Source organism: Ambystoma mexicanum, chromosome 6p, assembly GCF_040938575.1.
Source record: "Ambystoma mexicanum isolate Mex_15411 chromosome 6p, UKY_AmexF1_1, whole genome shotgun sequence".
In the NCBI taxonomy this organism is placed as follows: Eukaryota; Metazoa; Chordata; class Amphibia; order Caudata; family Ambystomatidae; genus Ambystoma; species Ambystoma mexicanum.
In genome coordinates, this window is record NC_090935.1 from 1,480,015,199 (window position 1) to 1,480,039,011 (window position 23,813).

The 23,813-nt window shown below is 43.9% G+C and overlaps 2 protein-coding genes across 3 annotated transcripts in view; both read left to right on the top strand.

Annotated features, from left to right (window-relative positions):
• Positions 1–23,813, top strand: part of LOC138510562 (cytospin-A-like) — a 1,126,527-nt gene that overhangs the window by 939,858 nt on the left and 162,856 nt on the right. The window lies entirely within an intron of this gene.
• LOC138511070 (GTP-binding nuclear protein Ran-like) lies at positions 21,767–22,288 on the top strand. Its single transcript, XM_069626569.1, has one exon. It carries the CDS (start codon positions 21,767–21,769, stop codon positions 22,142–22,144), a length of 378 nt encoding a protein of 125 aa, XP_069482670.1. The 3' UTR covers positions 22,145–22,288.

A 23,813-nucleotide genomic window follows, 5' to 3' on the forward strand; every position in this document is an offset into this window, starting at 1 on the left:
AGGGTTTAACGGCGCCATCGGCGCCGTTAACCCTTAACACCTGATTCACACTTTAACTGCTTTTTGCAGGCGTTAAAGTCCAAGGCGCTAAGCGACCTTGGTGCTAATTACGGCACCGTAATTTACGGTGCCGTAATTAGCACCTTCCCCATCCCCATTATGCCCTATGGGGCAAAATGGGAATGGGGAAGGGCAAATGGTGAATGGGGAATTACCGCCCCACTCACCTTGGATGGCTAATAGCACCATGGTCCACTGCGTGACTTGTAATGAGGGCCAATAAAAGACGTGCGTTTTACACTAACATTATTATTGGCCTTTTTATACATAGATTTCTTAGGATAATGGTCATATTGTACTTATGAAATTAATCTAAGTAACCGTTTGCATTTGAAGAGGCAATTTTTCTCCTAAGAGATCATGAATCCAGCTACCTTGTAACTGTAGGCAGCACACTTGCACTGGAGTCAGTGGACAGTTGATACATTATAGAACATTTGTTTGCATCCATATGTTTTCTGTGCCATGTCATTGTCAGATTGACTACTTACCTACAAGCCAGGTACGCTGTCCCTTGTGTGTGTTCATGTAAGCTGGTAGGGTGCTGTTCCTCAGTATCATAGCGCCATGTGTGGCACCTGTGAATCGGGCGCAGCTGTGACTGACAGTGAGATCGGCAACACATGTTGTCTGAATGGTCATGGAATTATACTGTTTCCTGCCTGGAGAGGCACTGATGCCACATGTGTGCAGTTTAATGCTGCAATGATATTGGGACACTGGGCAATGACGTAGTAACTTGCTTTAGCTGAGTGCAGCTGCGCTTGGGTGGTGGGCAGGGAGATATTCTGATGGGCATACTTCATGAGCACATCCAAGACTTACTCTAGCACCTTTGAGAATATTGTCTGGGATATCCCAGGCAGCATCCCGACAGTGTGTTGGAATCTGGATGTGACACAGAAGTGTAGGACGGACACCAGCTTCACTGGTGGTGGGGGTTTGGCAGTACTGATGGCGATGGCACTCTGGAGATCCGCCTCAATCAGGGTTAGCAGGTTTGTGGTGGTGTGCCGGTCCAAACAATAGAGTGTTACTAATTGGGTGTCCGTCAGTGTCCAGAGGGATGGGCGGACACGTGGAATGGGTGGCCTCAGCAGGGCACGTCGCCTGCACCTGTGGTGACTGACTCCTCCCCTGCTGAGGCCATGCATGCTTCTGTAGCTCAATGAATGGTAGCAGGTTGTGGATCCAATGGTTCACGTTTGGTTGTGGCTGTAGGTTGCTTGGATGCGTGTTTGGGTCAGGTGTGAACCTTATGTACTTCTCCTGAGTGGATTGGGTGCACCTGTGACTTGATTCCCATCACCTGTATGCATTTACCTCTACCTTTTTGGTGGAGGTAACTGCATTGAGTTTTTGAATGAATGACCACTGATTTTCAGTGGCATTTCCACTTGTAATATGGTGGAAATACCATTTGGTTTCTGGCACTAATTCTGCCGGCGGAATTGCCAGAGCGCCAATTCCGCCAGATTTTGCAGTAGTTCTGCTAGTGGTAATTCCGCTGGTGCTAATTCCGCTGGTGGAATTAGTGCCAATATTCTGGATCGCATAATTCGGTGGAGTGGTACAAGTGGTGGCAATTCCATTACCACCACTTTATCGACTTATAGTCGAACTCGTGATGGGGCCCTTTGTGTGCTGGGAAGTAGTGCCTACTGTTTATATGTTTTGGGAATCCTTTCCAATTGTGTGACTCTTTTGTGAATCCTTTTGTTTATCTTCATCATTTGTTTTGTTTTTTGCACTTTAACACCGTATGCAACATGTAATTTTATTTGGAAGGAGAGCTGGGGGGAGAAGATGCAGTGCTGCTCCATTTTTCAATCTTCATGTCAGAGGTTGAGGCAGTCAGCTAGGAGGGGGTGATGGAATTGGAAGGGTAGACGATTATTAGAATGTAGTGTGGGGAGGGGAACAGGAAGAGCCTAGTCCTTTGGATGTGGCTGTGTCAAAACAGAGAGACCTTGGGTAATATGCAGTGGTTGGAAAGAGCTGGTGTGATGCAGTGGGTGATGTAGCTACCAAAGAGGATGAGGTTATGGCAGCTGAAGGGTCACTTTGCGAGTGCCGGTCGAATGTGAACCTAATCATTGTGGGGGGCTTACCACAGCAGAAGTAGGGAGAGGTACACACATAGGTGGAAGGGGTCAACAGGCAGAGCGGAGAGCAGGAGATGGAGTTGTGTCAAAAAACTGAAGTGCACTAGGCAAATAAGCCATATATGGTCCCAAGCCAAATGGCTGAGGAGGAAACAGGGACCATTGCACCATTGCTTGCCCATGTGTAGAGAACAAGACTTTCCTTAAGAGGGTGAAGGTGAATCAGAAGACATCACTGCACATCTTGTCACGGGTGAGGGAGTGCATAAGCATGTCATAGGGTATAGAAGTGCACCTGTGCCCACCACCAGCTTTCATCATAGCAGCAGATGCCATACCTGAGGTAAGCTCTCCGGGGCCCCCTCTACCTTGTACGGAGCATCAGATCCTCTTAAAAATGGCTGCGTCTTTCACCCGGCCACCCCATCACAGAGATGCCCCCCTGATGGCCCGCCCTTGCATCCAGCCGATTGGATGCCTCGTGGGTACTTTGCAGCAGACCAATGGAGCCGGCATGTGAAGCCTGCCCGCACAAAGGCCAACGATTAAGGCCTTCTTCCCCTTTCTGGCACGATCATCAGAGCACTGCAGAGGTCCACCTGTGTGCTCACCACCAGCCTCATCACAGCAGCAGATGCCGTACTTGAGGTAAGCCCTCCTGGGCCCCCCTCTACCTTGTACATTTAAAAAATGTCTGACGCCATCACAGAGATGCACCCTGATGGCCCGCCCTCGCATCCAGCCGATTGGAAGCCTCATGGGTTGTTTGCAGCAGACCAAGGGAGCCGGCAGGCAAAGCTGGCCTCCCACAAAGGTCACCCATTAAGGCCTTCTTCCCCTATCTGGCCCTGTCCACTCATGAATGGCACACAGGATCAAACTGTGTATCCCCATGCTCCGATTCATCCTGCTACAAATAAATGTCCACAAGAACCACATCCATGCAGCACGATCTCCAGTACATATCCCAAAGCGCCCCTCAAGGGTGGATTTTCGTCAAATTGCACTTCTTGGAGGATTCCAGAAGACCTTTGGGGCCTACCCCGATTCGGATATGGCCCAGGACAAAGGAGATTCGACACCTACTGGATCCAAACTGTTCAGGAACTGCCCAGTATGTGGATTACATAATGTCTTCAAAGAAGATGAGCACTCCCTGTGCCTGCACTGCCTTCACGCCAACAAGTCGCACGTGGAGGAGGACTGTGCGTTCTGTAAGAACATGTCCGTCCGGACAATGAAGGACCGTCGTACTCGGCTCACCAACTGGCTGGAGGTGAAGAGCCCAGCAGCAGGTGAGAAGAAGAAGTCAGAGCAGTCTTCTAAGACCTTTGAGGGTGCTCCGGTGATGGGACCCAACAAAAGGCAAAGCACTGTGAGTCCGCGGGTACCGGGAGCGCCGTTGGTTCGGGCTCCTCAGCTGCCAGGCAGGGCGCAATGTCACCGATGCCATCAACCACGAGCCAATGCTCTGGCTCGGGGAAAAGGAAGTCGGAGAACCCGGGTAAGCTTCGGGAGAAGCCCCGGTCAATCCCGACAGAGAAAGCCAAGGGGGGGCGAGGTGGAGACCCCCCCTAAGGTGAAGGCCTCAGACGCGCCTAAGGTCGTGAAGGCCCTGATTCACCCGGCGAAGGCCTCGATTGAAGGAGTGGAGGCGGCTGCCCCAGTGGAGACAACTTCCGGGCCTAGAGTTTCCCTACCACCCCGGAGGTAATCATCTTTCCAGCCTATCGAGAAGACCCCGTGAAACCCCGGGATGGGAAAGAGGGGGGCACGGTAGCCATAACAGACACAGATTCCACCTCCGAGGATGAGCTGGTTGGCGTCAAAGCTATCCTGGACAAGAAGTTTGAGGCCTACTGGAGGGATCCTGACGAGGCGGACGTGGAGAGCAATGGTGGAGCCGACGAGGAGCCGCAGGCCGTGGAGGAAACGGAGGACCCTGCGCCCCAGCTGTCGCTCCCGTCGCAACTGATGCCTACGCCACAGGACAATTTCAAGAGCACTCTTGATGGCATTGCAGACCCTGTGTACGGAGATAAGGACAAGGTTGCTCTTACCTCCAGCGCACGATCCATCGGCGCCTGGACTGTCAGGGTGCCCACCGAGCAAGCAGAGGCGAATCCAGCCTCCCCCTCCCTTCCATCCTTCACCTCCATCCCCTCCACCGAGGGATGAGACGGGACGGAGAAAGCGACGATGGACGACGGCGGTGGTGACGACAGGATGGATCTCCCATCACCCCCTGCCCGGGCCTCCCCCACCGACTAAATTGGCTCCTTTCACACCATGATCGCCAGGGCATCAGAGCTCTTCCAGCTGCGCCCTGAAGAGCAGAAGAAGGAAGATTTCCTCTACCAACGATGGGAGGCCAAAAGGAAGACCATCCTCTCAGTCCCGTTACTGGACGATATCTGGGACGAAGGACTGTCCCTGCTAAAGAACTCGTCCACGGCCCCTGCAAAGAGGGACCGGTACGAGAAGAAGTATCGGGTCCCAGACTCCGCTCCTATGTGCCTCAGAGCATAGATGTCCCCGGATTTGGTTGTCTCCGCAGCGGCCAAGAAGAAATCGGCAGGGGCGACAGCATCAACTTCCACTTCCCCACGGGACGGGTCATCTCGTCGGCAGCGACAACCATCAAGGCGGCCAAAGCCCTTGCGATCGTGGAACGCTACTACAAGGAGCTGTGGTTTAAGATCGCTCCCCTCCTGGACTTCCTCCCAGACAACAAGAGGGTGGAAGCCCTTGAAATCCTGCAGGAAGGCGAGGTGTCGTCGGATCACGCCATCACGGTGGCCACGGACATCGCCGACACTGGCTTTCGCCACATGGGCAATGGCGTTTGCCTGTGCCGGGGCGGTTGGCTCAATGCCACCGATTTCCGTCAGGACGTGCAGACCAGGGTACTGGACATGCCCTTCGATGGAAACAACCTATTCGGGAAAGCGGCGGACGAGTCACTATAGGCCATCAAAGTGAACACCGAGATGGCCCGTGCCCTAGGCACTCTTCATCAACGACGGCCATCCTTTCGGACCTCCAGAGGCAAATCTCAAGGCACCTCCAAAGGATTTGGCGGCAGTTCATTGTTGTACCGCCAAGCTGCCCGTTCCTCTTCGCAGGAAGCTTACAGAGGCCGCATCAAGAGCGGTGGATACCATCGTCATCGCCAAGGAGCCCAGGGTGGCAAGGCCTCAGCAAAACAGGATTGAACTGACGTTGGGCCCCCACCTAAGCACCCCGGTGAAAGGCCAGCTGGCGAATATGTCGGCATGTGGGAGTCCATCTCCACCAACCACTGGGTGCTGGATGCCCTGGCCCACGGGCACACTCTGGAGTTTCAAAGAAAGTGCCCCCATTTCCCTCCTGTGCCCAGGAAAGAAAATCACGTTCCACAGCTGCTTCTGGAGGTACGAGCCATGCTGAGAAAGGGCGTGATAGAACTTGTCCCAAAGAGGCTCTGGGTCTCCGGAGTATACTCACGGTACTTGCTCGTCCGAAAGAAGACCAGTGGCTGGCGACCCATCCTAGACCTTCATCGCCTCAACAAATACATCAAAGCCCAGAAGTTCCGGATGGTTACCCTTCAGCACGTGCTGGGACAGCTGGAGGAAGGCAACTTCCAAGCACTTGGAGGATGCTTACTTTCACATCCCAATACACAAAGGACATCGAAGGTTTCTACGTTTAGTGGTACAAGGGCGGCACTACCAGTTCAAGGCCCTGCCCTTCGGGTTGAAGTCAGCCCCAAGGGTCTTAACCAAGTGCCTGGCACCAGTGGCGGCGCGGCTGCGCCAGGACGTTATTTGGGGGTCGCCAGAGGTCTCAACTGCGACCTCTGAGGTCTCCCTTGCGACCTCTGTTTCTCCCTTGCGACCTCTTAAAACATTTTTTTTTTAAAAAGTTTTTTTTTTTTGCAATGCAAGCTCCTGGGCTGTGGCCAGCACCATGTGGATCTTTAATTCTGGAGTGGCTAGCTTTCTTGTTCAGGCCCCTTAAAAAAAGAAGAAAAATAAGAACAGGAGTGCCACAAGTCTAACACTTTCAGCACTGACCCTAAATAAGAAAGAATAGGAATGCCTTTCTGGAATTCTATACAATAATTGCTAGACTCATTAAAGGTTTATTCCAGGCACACTTCAGGGGGTGAGTCACTGATTTAGCCTGTTCTTAAACACCTCAACTCAGCCTTTCATCCTTCTGAGGTTGATAAATGGGTACCAACACAGGTTGGGTGATATTGGGTGTATATTTCTTCTATGTAAAGCGCTTAAGCGTAAGTGCTATATAATAACACATCATTATCATTTGGTCATGGACGTTTGCTTGCATTCACAGTAATTTGGTAATATGGGCCTATACACACTGATCTTAAGGATACATATGGCGATCTATTCTTGTATGAAATGTACATCACATTATAGTGATATCATAACCATATTTTTCGTAGTGTACAACGCTGTGTGGTGCCACTTACTGTTTTGTCAAGAGGTGAAGGGTCGTGTTCCATCACTTCCCGCTATATCACTTCAGGGTGGGGTCAAATGACATCACTTCCTGTGATGTCATCAGGGGGTCAAAGGTCGTGTGATGTCACTTCCGCTACCCCTGGCCTTTTGGTGAAATGACGTCCCTGGGCTGCGCCTTGTAGGGTATTTTGTGGAGTTTTGGGGCCTGACGGTATTTTATTACCGCCAAAAAATAACTTAGCAATAATCACTCCTTGTATTCAGATTTGGCCATGTGCAACAATAATACAGTGGACATGCATTATTTCAGCACCTAGACATGCATATTTGGTATGCGTGGTTGGTATGCGTGGTTGGTGGTATTTTGGTGAGCATAATTCCCTTGTTTTATTTGTGGCCCCAATGTCCAGAATCCCTTATCTTTGCTTAGATTTTTCGTGTAATCACTACAGAGACCTCAGACCTACATTTTAGGAATACCACATTTTCAGTGTTAGTGTTAGTGTGCCACCATGGGCGATCTCACTGACTTATTTACGACAGAGAGCTATATGTGGTAATTTTGTGGTAATTTCCACTACCTTATATACGGTAGGGAACTATGTTCAGAGAGTCCCTCTTCCCGTTGGCTCATGTACCTCCAACGAGCTATGCTACAAACAATCACTCTCAACTCTCCATACTGAATATGATCATGCACACATCTGTCTTAAAATGACAATTGCATTGTTTAAAAATCTCCCCTCATCATCAGCACTGTATTGGTAAATAGAAGACACACCACCCGTCTGCTTTCAAATATTTTTCTGTATTATAAAAGTTGCATTTAAACACGATCTCACTCTTTACAGAAATAAATAAAACAGCACATTAACAGCATTGTCTGTAATACACTGAAAAAAAAAACTGGCGGAGAACAGAACACAATTTGCAACATTAACGTGTGATTAAGGCACCGGAATCTCCTTTCCTACTCTGACTGAACATTCTCGTCTCGTACACACTCAGCTCCCACACTTATGTAATTACCTTATCTGTTCAGAGTTTTCTTCAGCTGTTCTCTTTCTGAATGTGGCTCCCTTGAAGATTAACCCCAGTGAAAAAGAACGCCTCCCTTCTCAAACCGGGGTCATTGCCTGGAATTCTCAGCTTTTGCAGATAGGAATGCTCCAACCAGGAAAAAATAGGTCCTTCTCCCAGCTCTGCCAAATCTTGACTGCCCTTCTCTCTCCTCAAACTCCCCCCAGCAAAACTCTGATCACTCCCTCTAGCATGATACTTGCTATGACGCTGCTCAAATCAGAATCAATCATGCCATCTCCTCCTTCTCTACACATTGGCTCATTTTTATAGTAATACTTTGTAACCAACTGATTTCCTGTTCTTTCGAGCTCTTTTGCTTCCTGTAATTATGTGGAGAGGGCAGCAGAGAAAAAAAAATGGATGTGCGTTTAAAAGTTCACTTTCAGAATAGGCCTAATTCTGCAGTGGAGACACATTTTTATTAGTGGATTATGTTTCATTAGTCAGGTTAGTTATAAGTAATGTTAGTTATTATTTTCAAATGTGTCTCTCGCACCATAGGCATTTTAGGTGAAAAATAGTGTGCATTTTTGAATGTGCACGTGTGCTTTTAACTGTAAAAATAGATTTGCATCTTATATGTTAAAATCATTTTTGACTGAATGGCCTGTCTTTCCTTGTTAATCTGGTAACACATATAGCAATGCACCGTACCCTTGTGGTGGTGCTGCAAAAAAAATGTTGCTACCTGTGCAGTAGTGCTGTACTCTGTGCTGTAACACGCCAAATATCCTTACATACCCTCCTTTTGTTTTTAGAATCTGGCTACGATCCAAGCCAATTCCTAAAAACAATTTGTTCTTTTTCTTCTTTTCACAATATAGCAATCCAATAAAATGAATAATCATGTGCATCAATGAAAAAGTTGCAGTCAATACAGTATTCATCTGAGTTCATTAGTTTACAAAATGTTCTACATTTGCCTTCTCAGTGGAAGTGGCATTACTCTAAGTTTAGATTTTTCAAGTCAATTAAAAACAATGAAATTAAACAACTAACCAAAACAAATAATTAATATAACAAATTAAAATAAATAATTAAAATAATAAATACGTGGAACTCCATATGTCAGCACTCTTGTCTGTCTCTGATATGTCCCGACCAGCGATGTTATTTGGTTCATTCGAGTACACTTTCATCTTGGCAATCTTAGATCCATAGGAGTCATCTTTTTCAGCATTCTGGTTATCTTGTCTTCACCTCCACCTGGAGGCAGGCATCTTTTGGTCTTCATACAGGGGACTCCAGGACTCCATCGTCTCCCGTGGCCTCTGATCCCGGAACCTCCGACCAAATAATGTTAATTTTCTAAATCAAATAGAAAATAAACAAATTAAGTACATAGCACAATACTAACTTCACCCTTTTGCCAAAAATAAAACATGCTTGGTAAAAATATTTCGTTTTTCTTTTTCTGAAATTAAACACAAGTTAAAAGAAAACAAGCACACATAAACAGCATTCAATATTTAATACATTTTCTCTCTGCACACCAACCATGAGCTTCCGTTATATGTGCATTTATTTATTTATTTATTTATTTTATATTATATATTTTTACATATACTACAGTGTTTATGTGCCATCATAACAATCAACTTTTTAACTTCTTTGTCACTGCCTCCTGATTACACCCATTTATTTTCTCTTTTTGTGTTCAAGGGACTTTATCTGTTTCTACATGCTCAATCTGCCTGATCTCATGTCTGGGATGGCATGGTTTGATTTGATTTACATGGACAAACTGCTCTATTGCTGTTTCACCTTCATTTTTCAAAATTTTATAAACCACAGGAGAGACTTTATCTATAATTCGAAATGGCCCCTGCCAGGCTGCTAGAAATTTAGAATTTTTCTGTTTACCTTTTCCAAAATGAAACTTGTACACCTGATCCCCTACACTGTATTCCTTTACTGATGTCTTTTTATCATAATACGATTTTGCACTGTCAGCAGCTCTTTCCAGATTTCTCTGCACAAAAGCAAATGCATGTTGCAAATGCCTCCTCAGTTCATCAATATATTCATGAACTGTGGATGCACTCACAAGGGTTTGCTCATGTGTTCTGTATAGTAGGTGTTGTGGTAACACCATTTTCCTACCTGTTAAGACCTCATGGGGGCTAACACCTGTTGCTTTGGCAGGAGTCGACCTGATTGCCATCAAAACCAACGGTAAACGTAAATCCCACCTGGAACCTGCTTCTGCCACAAATTTCTTTAAAATATCCACAACAGACCTATTGCTTCTTTCAACTGTACCTGAAGACGCCGCCCGATATGCAATATGTAGTTTCCTTTTCACAGCTAGTATTTGCCATACCTTACTCATTAGAGTACTTGTGAAATGACTTCCTCTGTCTGACCAACCCAAACCTTGAGAACACATGGTTCACCAGCAATGTGGCTGCTCTTTGCGCACTACAATCTGGTGCAGGAATGCATTCAATCCACTTCGACATCAAACATACCACACTCAAAATATAACGGTGTCCCCTGCTCGACCTTTTTAAAGGACCTACATAGTCTATTTGCAAATCTGACCATGGGAGAGTTAGGCCTCTTTTCATCAATGGTGCTCTATGCATTGGTGAAGCGGGTTTAAATTGGGCGCATACTAGACATCCTCTAGTATATAATTCCACATCTTGGGACATATGCGGCCAGTAAGCATAATCTTTTAGTATTTCTAATGTTTTTTGTGAACCTCTATGGCCTGCAGTTATGGCATCATGTGCATGGTGTAGCATTAGTCCTCTGAATGAAAGGGGTACTACCCACTGTATTTGTCCTGTTATGGACTCTCTAATCATGAGTCCATCCTGTAATCTAATTCGTGTTTTGTTCTTTAATAGCACCCTCAACTCTTCTTTTCCCATACAATCATTTTCTGTTAAAGGATTTTGTTCGGGGTCTATCAAATGATTATAATAGATTCCCAAAATTTGATCATTCTTTTGTGCCTCAATCAAATCTTGGTCTGGCGTGTCATGACTCCACTGCACCACCGGTTGATCTACCTCCTTTGGTGCTTTAGAACGTGTGACTGCATCAATTTGTATTTCACCCATTAAATAATCAATAGGTAGCAATTCTCCCATCACAGCCCCAATCTTAGCCAGGTGGTCTGCCTTATCATTTCCCTCCTTATCCTCTCCTGGTGTTTTTAAATGCCCACAAATTTTTCTCCAGTATATTGTTAACTTATTCTCTGACACCAATTTGTCTATGGCTTTTATCATTTTTCCATGCTTAAGTGGCTTTTTGTTGTATGTAACCATGCCTCTTGCTTTCCAACCAGGTAAATACTCCACAAAGCTATTCCGTGCATAGTCAGAATCAGTCACCAGGACAATTTCACTGAACTTTTTATCAACTGCAGTAGCAATTGCTTTATAAATGGCCGCCAATTCCGCCACCTGACTGCTCCTATCTCCAATCCTCATCCCTATACTGGGGACACCTTCACATTTCAACCAGACATTTCCTATTCCTGCCACTAACTGTTTATTACTGTCATTTTCAATGTGAAAAGCACAACCATCCACATATACAGTTGGCAAATCCTTGCATGTTTTTTCATCAAAAGCTTTGTGTGGTGATTGTTCAAATTCCTGCAAACTAGTTTCTACTTCCATTTCATTTGGTATTTGTTCAGCTGCACAGTCATGTAAGTCAGCTAACCCTTGAGCAATTGGGTTCTTTTTATTTTGTCCATATCTCATTTCTACGGGAAAACCTTGTAATGCCAGCGTCCATGAAGTGATTCTGGATTGCGCTAGATTACCTGATCTAATTCTTTTACTCTCTAAAAATTGCAAAGGTTGATGATTTGTTTCAATAATTACCTTTTCTCCCTGAACAATGGGGCGGAAATGTTGTAGCGCCCACACAGTGGTTAATAGGGCCTTTTCACATTCATTAAATTTCATTTCAACTTGGGAAAATGCCTTACTTGCATATGCAATGGTTTTGTGATTCAAATCGTGTTTTTGTGATAACACTGCTGACATACAATGTTCAGAAAAACCTATTTCTATAAAGAAATCCATGTCCTTTATGGGGTATGCTAAACATGGTGCCTTTACAAGACATTCCTTTAATTTAGCCACTGCATCAGACTGCCCTTTTTCCCATTTCCAGGGAGTATTCAGTTTAAGCAGTTTAGTCAATGGTTGAGTGATTTCTGCATAATTTTCAATGAACTTTCTGTTATAGCCTGTCATCCCTAATAAAATTTTTACTCCTTTCACATTTTTAGGATCTTTTAATCTTTGTATGGCCTCTATTTTCTTCTTTTGTGGATTTAGCCCATGTTCAGTCACTTCATGCCCTAGAAAGTTCACTTTTTTCTTGCACCATTGTGCTTTTTGCAAAGATACTTTGGCGCCTGCTTTCTGCAATTGGCCAAGTACATGTCTTATTTCATCAAAATGGCTTTTCAGGCTTTCATTTTTTATCAGGACATCGTCCACATAAACTATTGTTCCTCTTTCCGCTGCATCCGGCATGGCCTTTCTCAAAAATATGCCAAATTCACTCCCACTATTGATGTACCCGAACGGAGCTCTAAGCCAGGCATATTGAGTCCTGTCAAATGTAAAAGAAAATAAATGTTGTATCTCCTCTGCCAATGGCACGCACCAATATCCGGAGGTGAGATCTAATGTGGTAAATACATTTGAACCATGTACCTGAGCTAGGCCCTGATCAATGAATGGCAGTGGCCATCTAGATATTGGTACTCTTTTATTTAACTCTCTCAAGTCTGCACACAGCCGCCATTGACCATTTGGCTTTAACACACCTAAAATAGGTGTATTGGATGTGCTATTAATGGGCCTGATGATTCCCCGCGATTCCAAATTTTTAATAATCTCTGCCAATGATTCTAAACATGCCAGCGGTAGTCTATACTGGCGCACAAACACTGGATTTCTGCTACACCCTTCTGGTAGTGTGGCCACATGTAAATCAGTTAAACCACAATCATAAGCATCTTTTGCAAATACATCCTTAAACTCCATAAATATCTCCCTCAGAATGTCCCTCTCTTCATTGCTTTCACATGCATCCGCTAAGGAGATCTGCTCTTTTACCATTTTGGAAAATTCTGGAAAATCTTCTGGTAAGGGAATCTCGGCGCTTTCTTCTAACTGTGTGGCTGTGTCTTTTTGTAAAGCTGCCACTTTTAAATATTTTGGCATATCAGCTTCCACTTCAATGGGCTGATTTTCTGTTTCATTTTCATTTAAATTAAATATTATGCAATCCTCTTGATGGCAGCACACTGTCTCATTTGAATCATAAAGATACACAGAATGAATTTTAAATATTCCTTTGGGCTGAGAGTCCAGGTGTTCTGGCAACTCGCCCTTGGCATCTACATATTTTCCAGGAATATTCCCAATCACCATGTTATTTAAATCTGCCGTATAATGTGATCTTTGTATGGCCATTCCTACTGGGGAGTTTTCCTCTAAATGAATATCCTGACAACCTTTATTATTTACCATGATTTTTACAGATCCCTCACCAATGTCTACCAATGGAATGTATTCATAATCCAGGCCTTGCTGTTTTATGGATTCATTCAGGCATACAAATGCATCAGAGCCTTTCATCTGCTGTCCATTTTTGCATTTCAGTGTTATTGCAAACTGTTTTGTAAATGCAGGAATATTAGTATTTTTCCTCATTTGTAATTCGATTGCATAAGGAACCAGTTGTGCACAATGATAAGCCCTTCTTTTGTCTTCAAACTCAGGTGCCGGACCACCTAGGCGTGACCATATTTTTTGATTAAGGAAATCTAACACCATACACATTCTGTGCATGATGTCATTTCCCATGTAAAATTCATTTTGTGCTCCACTCACTATCCATACATTATGGTAAATTGTTTTCTGCCCAATGCTAATTTTAAGCATGCATCTGCCTGCAATTCGGTTTTCAAAGTCTGGACTGTCCAAGCCAGAAACATATTGGTTTTTAATCCTAAATCTCGGGATTTCTTCCCTTTCCATTATTTTTTGCAACAATTTCTCATTAATGAAACTCCTTTCATGTTCAAGCGCTAAAGTGGCTTTTATTGTTTTAAAATAATCATTTATACCAACATGAACCCATGGTTGCTCATCTTCCATGTGTATTTCTGCCAGAGTGGTAATGTGTTTTTCTGAATTTGTTTTAGGAGCAATATTCTGTTTGCATGTTTTCTCTTTTAGATAAAAACATAATGTGTGCTCATCTATGGCAGTCTGCCAATCTTTCCTTGGGTCCAAGTATATTTGTACAGGTAGTTTTTCATTGTCGCTCTGCATTTTGTCTTGACACATTAATATGACAGTGACACTGGGTATGCAGCTATTCTGGAGATATACCTCCACAGCATCATTTGTTTTGGCAACGGTGTGACATTCATTTATATTGCTGTTTTGTGATTTTAGTTTCTTAGACCTCAATGGTTTTTTGGTTAAGGGCCACAGCAGTCCATTCACCCCATCTATGAGAGGAGACAATCTTTTCAGGCAATCTGTCCCCATCAGAAATGGAATTTCACAAATAGATGTGATCAATACCTCTTGTTTCATTCTGTGCTTTCCTATTTTTATGTCAACCTCAGTTACACCTATGATGGGCACCTCCTCCCCATTAAAGATATGCACTGGGCCTTGATTTTCCTTCACTGTGATCTGACTCTGTGGGGGTCTCCCTTCATTGATACTCTTTACCAGCTCCTTGGACATAATTGTGGCCTGTGCGCCAGTGTCAATCATAGCAAAGGTGTGGCATTTTTCTTCTACAGTGATGGGTGCATAATATCTGTCCTCAACTTCCTCTAATACACATAAGAAATGTGAATTCTTACTGATTTCAGGGCTCACCTTTCTCAGGTCTTTTTCACTTTTGGCTAAGCACATTGGTAAATGGAAAGACATTTTTCCCTCCTTTTTACCCATTTCTGCGCGAGATTTTTTATTCATTTCTCCATGATCAGAGGTTTTTTGGAGTGTGGCCACTGTTCGCCCATCCATCTGGGTAACATCAGAGACCACATTACAATCCTCCAACTGAACATGTGTAACAACATCATTCAGCAATTTGTCATTTTTTAATTCTGTGCATTTGTGATCATTTAGTGTAATACCAGCCCTTTCAGCCTCTTCAAAAATATGTGGCTCAAAGAATTCTTCAGGTGATTGACTTGTACCCTCCTTGTGAGTATTTCCTTTTTCTGTCTGTGTTTGGTCATTGTTTTGCTTGCCCAGGGAAGGAGCTATAGCATCCCCACTTACTCCCTGTTCACTGGTATTCCCCATGCATGAGTCATTTTTCTTAAATCTGTTCCTTTGTTCTTTTGGAATTCCTAATGTTTCTTTTTCATTTGTGCAAATCTTTACTGTTTTATTTAGCTCTAAGTTAAACCGTACCTCTTTTTTAGAAATATTTGCACTTTCTGTCACAATTTCATTTACTGGTACTTTCATTTTTAATCCATTAGGCATCTCAGAGTCGTTATGCAAAATTATATCAGAGCAATCTGTCATTTTGGCACTGCAGTTATCATGAGTACTTAGTCACTTTTCGGAAGCCCCCCGGTCATTGCTATGGCCATCAGCCCCCTCTTTGGAAGGTTGTTTTTACGCTGTATAGAGCTTTCCTATTTGCTCAGCTAACATTTTCACTTGGGCCTCAAGGCACTGGAACCTTTCCATCTCTCTAGGATCCTCTTTCTGTGCCCTAGGTCGATATTGGTTGTTTTCCCCCTGATTGGATCTATTCTGATACCTCTCAGGTGATTGATGTCGGTTGGGATGGTTTCTGAACTCTTGATTCATTTGTGGAGGGGAGCGGGTTGCACCCATCCTTTGATTATAGTCCCCTGGTGGGGAATCATTGTACTGGCGTGGACTGTAGTTCACGTTTTGCCTCATGTCCTGTCTCTCAGATTGTGGGTACTGGCCCCTATGTTGATTTCCATTATCAGTAAATCGATCCACATATCGGGGCCTATCCTGATTACCATATATCATGGTGCTGGGATCAAATCTGCTCTGTGTCCCCAATGACTGGTAGGGACCATCATTTCTTTGATCTTGATTTTGTCTCTGGTTATTGTTCATACCTGCCATATCAGGCCGGTATCCTACCCGGGGTCTGTCCCCTAAATACCTAGGGCTGATGTAGCTCTCTCTATTACTAGGATCATGTGATTGGAACATTGGTACAGGAAATGGCGATCTTTGTTGATTACCCCTTTGTTCAGGTGTCACATTATTTTTACCTTGGCTTTGAGCAGACTCAAGGGACATTTTGGCTGACCTGATTTCCATTACTGTGGCTGAGGGTTCTTTAGATTTAGGTCTAGTATCTTTCATTTTATCACTTTCTCTACCCTGACAATAGAGTACCTCATATAGTTTTGTGCTTTGATGTACAATCCATTCAAGGGACTTGTCACGGTCAAATTCACAGACCAATTGGGATATGATGTCTTTCTGTAGCCCATAGAAGTATGCAGTTTTAAACTCATTGGAATTTGAGTCAAAAGATACATCAAAGCGAGAAAATGCTCTTTTTAAGTCTTGTAAAAATTGGCGAGGGGATATATTAGGTCCAGCAGTAATTGTGTACGCGACTTTCTTTGCCTCCTGCAATGACTGAAAAGGAGAAAAATGACGCCTAAATTCTTTTTCAAACTCCAGCCATGTCATATTCTGCTGTTCATTTAATTCCCTTATGATGCTGGCTGTCGGGGCATCTAAAGTTAAATGAAAATATTGTCTATACTGTTCCTTAGGTATCTGGAGTGCTTTAAAAATGTCATGCACCGCTTCTAAGTGATCCTCAATGCAGCATTCACCTCCCTTTTTAAATGGTTTGATCAGGGCTTTAATGGATTTCATTATTTTTATGGGGCTACTTGTTGCAATGCATGGAATTGCATTATTTTGTGATTCAATCCTGTTTTCAGGTGTATGAGATTGGTGGCTGCCCCCAATGGGAGTATCAAATCCCCCAAGGGCGCTGCAACCAAGTTCAGTCACCGGCCCAGTCACTGGAGCACTAGCTCTTTGGGCAGAGCTAGAATTCACCTTCACTCCATTGAATGTGGTACCCTGCCACCTCTCCTGGGACCTGGGAATGCACATTTACTGTTCTAAGTCCTTACACTTTTTAAGGAGCCTGTAGCTTCATCTTGCAAATAGTTGTTTTCACCATTCATTTTATTAATCACCTCCTGCATGTCGCACATTTGCATTTAGCATTCATTGAACTCTTTATTTCTCTTGTCTCTTTCTTGAATCATTTTAATCATTTCTTGTTCTGCACTCTGGAGATCACCTTCTTTTTCACAACGTTCTTTTTGTAAAATCTGCATTTCTGAAACAACCTCATCTTTATCCTGCCTAATGTGATCCACTAAGGCTTTTAAGTGTGCCAATTCTTGCTCACTATCTTCAAATTGTTTCTTGCTTTTGGATAACTGAGTATCAAAGTCTCTGCATTTTAATTGCATGTCTTTTTGGCATACATCCAATTCTGCTCTCAACATTTCCTGATTTTTACTTGCCCCCTCTAATTCAGTTTTTAACCTGTTAATTAGCTGAGTATCATTCTCTTGCATTCGCAGGGACTTGTTTAAAATAAACCATATTTTGCCGCATAGCCGTATTAAACAGTCTTTCTCTGCACTTTTATCGGCTGCATTCAATAATCTTGTAAGGCAGACCTGAATTATGCTGCCTTCTGCAAAAATATTGTCTAGTTTTTCTTTCTGCACCTCACCCTGAATGCGGTTAGTCCATTCTAACGTGCTATTTGACGACCAATTCCCATGTGCAAACAACTTTGCCTCTAAATATTGCACTAGATCTGAGAATGTGGTTTCCCTTTGTGACATTCTGAAATTCGTTTTTAGTGGCACACTGCTATTATAAAATGGGTTCCCTTTAATGTGCAAATGGCAGTGTGAGACACACTTGCCACGCCCAGTAGGTACTCTATGATCACTTTCCCGGCCTGCAACGCACCATAAATATGTAGGGTATTTTGTGGAGTTTTGGGGCCTGACGGTATTTTATTACCGCCGAAAAATAACTTAGCAATAATCACTCCTTGTATTCAGATTTGGCCATGTCCAACAATAATACAGTGGACATGCATTATTTCAGCACCTAGACATGCATATTTGGTATGCGTGGTTGGTATGCGTGGTTGGTGGTATTTTGGTGAGCATAATTCCCTTGTTTTATTTGTGGCCCCAATGTCCAGAATCCCTTATAATTGCTTAGATTTTTCGTGTAATCACTAGAGAGACCTCAGACCTACATTTTAGGAATACCACATTTTCAGTGTTAGTGTTAGTGTGCCACCATGGGCGATCTCACTGACTTATTTACGACAGAGAGCTATATGTGGTAATTTTGTGGTAATTTCCACTACCTTATATACAGTAGGGAACTATGTTCAGAGAGTCCCTCTTCCCGTTGGCTCATGTACCTCCAACGAGCTATGCTACAAACAATCACTCTCAACTCTCCATACTGAATATGATCATGCACACATCTGTCTTAAAATGACAATTGCATTGTTTAAAAATCTCCCCTCATCATCAGCACTGTATTGGTAAATAGAAGACACACCACCCCTCTGCTTTCAAATATTTTTCTGTATTATAAAAGTTGCATTTAAACACGATCTCACTCTTTACAGAAATAAATAAAACAGCACATTAACAGCATTGTCTGTAATACACTGAAAAAAAAAACTGGCGGAGAACAGAACACAATTTGCAACATTAACGTGTGATTAAGGCACCAGAATCTCCTTTCCTACTCTGACTGAACATTCTCGTCTCGTACACACTCAGCTCCCACACTTATGTAATTACCTTATCTGTTCAGAGTTTTCTTCAGCTGTTCTCTTTCTGAATGTGGCTCCCTTGAAGATTAACCCCAGTGAAAAGGAACGCCTGCCTTCTCAAACCGGGGTCATTGCCTGGAATTCTCAGCTTTTGCAGATAGGAATGCTCCAACCAGGAAAAAATAGGTCCTTCTCCCAGCTCTGCCAAATCTTGACTGCCCTTCTCTCTCCTCAAACTCCCCCCAGCAAAACTCTGATCACTCCCTCTAGCATGATACTTGCTATGACGCTGCTCCAATCAGAATCAATCATGCCATCTCCTCCTTCTCTACACAATGGCTCATTTTTATAGTAATACTTTGTAACCAACTGATTTCCTGTTCTTTCGAGCTCTTTTGCTTCCTGTAATTATGTGGACAGGGCAGCAGAGAAAAAAAAATGGATGTGCGTTTAAAAGTTCACTTTCAGAATAGGCCTAATTCTGCAGTGGAGACACATTTTTATTAGTGGATTATGTTTCATTAGTCAGGTTATAAGTAATGTTAGTTATTATTTTCAAATGTGTCTCTCGCACCATAGGCATTTTAGGTGAAAAATAGTGTGCATTTTTGAATGTGCACGTGTGCTTTTAACTGTAAAAATAGATTTGCATCTTATATGTTAAAATCATTTTTGACTGAATGGCCTGTCTTTCCTTGTTAATCTGGTAACACATATAGCAATGCACCGCACCCTTGTGGTGGTGCTGCAAAAAAAATGTTGCTACCTGTGCAGTAGTGCTGTACTCTGTGCTGTAACACGCCAAATATCCTTATAGCCTGCAGGGGATCCACGTTTACCCTTACCTGCATGATTGGCTCATCTGAGCAAAGTCAAGAGAACTTGCCGTCGACCACACAGCGAAGACCGTCAGCCTGTGTTAGGGAGAATTCTCATTTATTGCTAATTTCCCTTACCTAGTGACTCCCTCAGCAGCTTTGCTGGATTTCTGGGGTTTATTTTTTCCACCTGCTAAGAGTGTGAGCCTTTTCCCACTCTTAGAGTGTATTTTTTGTGGGTGTTGTACTTTTTGTGCTTATGGGCTTTAGAGTGTCACCAACTCCCTAGGCATCATCTTTTTACTTGTGTGTCACACAGCACCTTTAGTGCAGTGACACAGGGATGTGTTTTAGACTTCCCTTGTGAACTCCTTTACTGTCCCCCAGAAACATGTAAAGTCACCATTGGCTTTACTAGTCCTTTTAAAATACAGATTCAGTACAAGCCATCTTACAATGGAGTACTGAAGGGGAATATCTTTCCCCTGTCCTTCTGTAACTCAAGGGGCACTTTGTGTCCCCCTTCCCGACTCGACATGGCTGGTGGCAGTGGTAACTATCATTTTTACACAGATTCCCGTGTTAGTGTTCTGGCTGTGGTGACAGACATGAACATAAAACCTGCTACCCAATATCGTTTTTATCGTGGGCCCTAGCGTGGTTTTTTGCCATTTCCAGAGAGGGGTTTAGTAACCCCCTGCACAGGGTCTCCTTGGAGACCCAAGTCGCACTTTGTGTCGATTGGCTGAGGTGTTTATCCGGGCTGGACAACCCCCTTCTGTGTGATTGACAGCTAGGCTGTGTGAATGGGGGATTTTGGCATAAAAGGCAGGACTCTTGGGCTGGAAGTCAGAGACGCCACTGGAACTACAATAACCAAAGAGAAGTGGGGAAGAAGACTGCTGCTGCAACTCCTGGATCCCGGTGAAGCCCTGCTTCAGTCCTGAGCTATCTACCCTTCAACGACAGAGAAGATCCAGTCCGGAGTGCTCTTCTCTTGAGCCTGGTGGGATCAACCAGCTCACCTTCTACAGCCTGAGAATCCTCTTCTGGGTCGAAATCGCTACACTGAGCTGTAGTGGTCCGGATAGCCATCAGAAGAGCCCTCTCCTGTTTTTAAGGAGTGCACCTTTTATTCATCGTTGCTTTGCTGCTGCTGGCTTCATCCCTGGGTAGTGCAGATCGCTCCAGACGTCCTCCTTATTGTCCCCACGACTGAAGCTTCAGGAATCGTGAGTCTGCAGGAACTACCAGGAACAACTGCCGTAGCACCAGCTTTCTTCATCCGAATAAGGTACTGTGTCCATTTGGTCGTTCTCTCCGTCCGACCTTGAGGAATCGGGGTGAACCCTTTTCCTTTCCGAAGGCTTGTCCTTTCTTCCTTCCGTCTTATAACTTTTGCTTTCCTTTGACAATATTCAGCACTCCTGCCAACGTTAATCTTGAACTGTTGTAATCGTGTGATCCTCGACAACAGAGCCCCTGCTTCATTTGACACTGGCGCAGGCCTATTGACTTTTATCTGACTCTTAGAAAACGTCCTCTGATTCTATTGCCTTGACAAAAGTATTGTGTATGATTTTATCCATTATTCCCTTATTATAATTCTATGTGCTAAGTGTGTTTGACTTCGGGTGCATTTCTTCTCTCGGGTAGGCTTTAATTTCATAAGACCAAACTGTCATTACTGTCAAAAAGTGATCGTGTATTAACCCACGGCATACATGCCAACATTCTGTGACCAAAAATCTGTAGGAATCTTAAAATTTCAAAAATATTGAAAGAAATCGGTATTTGTTGCCACTAAATCGGTAGGCGGTAGGACTGCTTAAAAAGCGGTATCCTACCACCTAAATCGGTAGGGTTGGCAAGTATTTAGCAGGTGCCGGAGAGAGGAGCGCTGCGTTGTGCAGCTCTGCTGAAGAAATAGCATATTGCACTTGCAGGCGGGTGGAAGTGGCGAGACTCGCGCAGGGCGGGGCTGAAACGTGCAGTTTCCCCCCCAGCTCCTGGTGCAAGCACACAACTGCCAGAACTCATTAAGAGGAGTGGCTCGCCATTGCTTCAGCGGCTCGCCCCAGCATGTAGATGACTGGCACCGGGGAGCTTAGGTACAGTGAACCAAGTGGCTGTTGATATCCAGAAGTGCTGGAGCGGATCTCATGGGCGCCTCTGACAGTCTGGGGAGGTTGCACTGGTGGGCTGGTCTGCTAACTGCTGCCAGTAAGAACACATCATTATAAAAGCAGCAGCTTGGACACATCCCCACTGAAGAACGTTCCTCGGATTCTGTGTACTTGCGCACCCTGCAACCATGGCTGAACAGGCTGCTAAATCTAGGCCAAAGAAATAAATAATCATGTTTGACGTCACATCAAGAGTCACATATAAGAATGTCCCCAATTGGCATCGAGATCTCTGTGAAAACATCCCCTTTGTGCTCTGTGGCAACAAAGTGAATTTTAAAGACAGGAAGGTGAAGGCGAAACCCATAGTCTTTCACTGGAAGAAGAATCTCCAGTACTACGATATTTCTGCCAAGAGTAATTACAACTTTGAAAAACCCTTCCTGTGGCTTGCAAGAAAGCTAATTGGTGATCCCAACTTGGAGTTTGTAGCAATGCCTGCCCTCGCACCCCCTGAAGTTGTTATGGACCCAGCATTGGCAGCACAGTATGAACAAGATTTACAGATTGCCCAAACCACTGCACTGCCAGATGAAGACGATGATCTTTGAGGGAGTGCGGCTGGAGCCCAGCGTCAGAAGTCTAGTTTTATAGGCAACTGTCCTGTGATGTCGATGGTGCAGCATGTTTGCTACTTTATTATCTAGCTGAGCAGAACATGTGCTTAATCTTTGGGATGCTGAAGGAGATGAATGGGCTTCGGAGGGAATGTGGCAGTAAAATGAATTCCTTCATATTTTGGACCTGCGTATTTAGCTGTTTTGTACTGCAATTACTTTAACCCTCAAGTTTCAAATCTAATTTAAAGACTGCTACAGTCACATCACTTCAGTGGTGAACCCTGTTTTTTACTGTCATTCCCGTTCCATTTTTCGTTGCAACCATAATAAAGTTGTATATCAAATACCTAACCAAGTGAACTTTAATACACTGTAAGTAGTTCTTTTAAGGATGCAGTTCTTGTGGAACCACCAGTACTGTTTTCTGTTTGTTTTAATTGATTTTCTGGTTCTGTGGCACCGTAAATACACTGGTGCATTACCCTTAGTATTGAACATGCTATTTGAAAGGACTTGCTTCTCTGCTGGTTAGTGTGAAGGTGACTCCGTGTTGGCCAGTTAAACCATGCTGAAATGTTGCTCTGGTATGCAGCTGCAGATGTTAACTATTTGACAAGTCATTTCTACTCCTGTCCGTCTTTTGGACCTCCGCTAGGAAAAGGGACACCGCAAGATACTAAATAGCAGTCCAAAACATTACTGTTGGTCCGATCCAAGCTGGTGCAACCGCTGGCTTTGGTTGCTTTGGAACATGGCATACAAGTTGCAGCTGGTTCATACGTGTCCAAACGGATGCCACTTTTACACGCCAATTTTAGCTTTTCATTTTGATTGGTTTGGCAAAATGATAATTTGGGTGCTTTCAGCTGTCATCCGGGGTGTATACAGAGATAGAATATTGAGCAAAATAGATTGTGTTGTGAAAGGTTTGTAATATGGGAATTAAAATGTTGGAGAACTTGGACTCACACGGACCCAATGTCCACATATTGGCTAATAATAAAATATTTAAAAAGTGTAAAAAAAAATGTAAAAAGCTTTTTTTATTTTTTACAAAAATCGGTATTTGTTGCCACTAAATCGGTATTTGTTGCCACCCTTAAAAATGTTTCGTTGAGTGTCTGTGCCACAAGGGATGACCCTTAACAATTTTTCAAGGGGCTTCTTTGATACATGGGCTGACCCTACACTTACATATTTTTGGAGAAGCGGCATCACTGCAAAGGATGAACCTTAGCAATTTTTCAAGGCGTAGCTTCGCTACAAGTTATGAGCCTTAACAATTTTTAAAGGAGCCACTTTCCTATCAGGAAAACGTAACACATTCTTAGGGGATATTTTTTGTTTATTTTTCAAGTTAAATAAAACTGGGAAAATAAAAGTTGGACTTAAAACCAGGAATGGGAAACAAATCAGGAATAGATTCCACTGCCTCACTCTGGGTGTTTTGGGTGGGCCTTTCATGTGGCAGCATGGAATTTCTGCAGATGTGCCACCTTAGCCTCTCCTCTCACATGCTGCATGAAGCCACAGCTCTCAGAGACAACGGCATGGCAGATTCAGCACACCTGGGAAAATAAATCTCAGGACACATGGTAGGACCAATTACTAATCCCGTACATTCTAGTGACTGAGGGCCCCCCTACTCAATGGCGTGTTC

Excerpts from the sequence above, each read along its gene's own strand:
- LOC138511070 (XM_069626569.1), top strand. The coding sequence starts at position 21,767 with ATGTTTGACGTCACATCAAGAGTCACATATAAGAATGTCCCCAATTGG.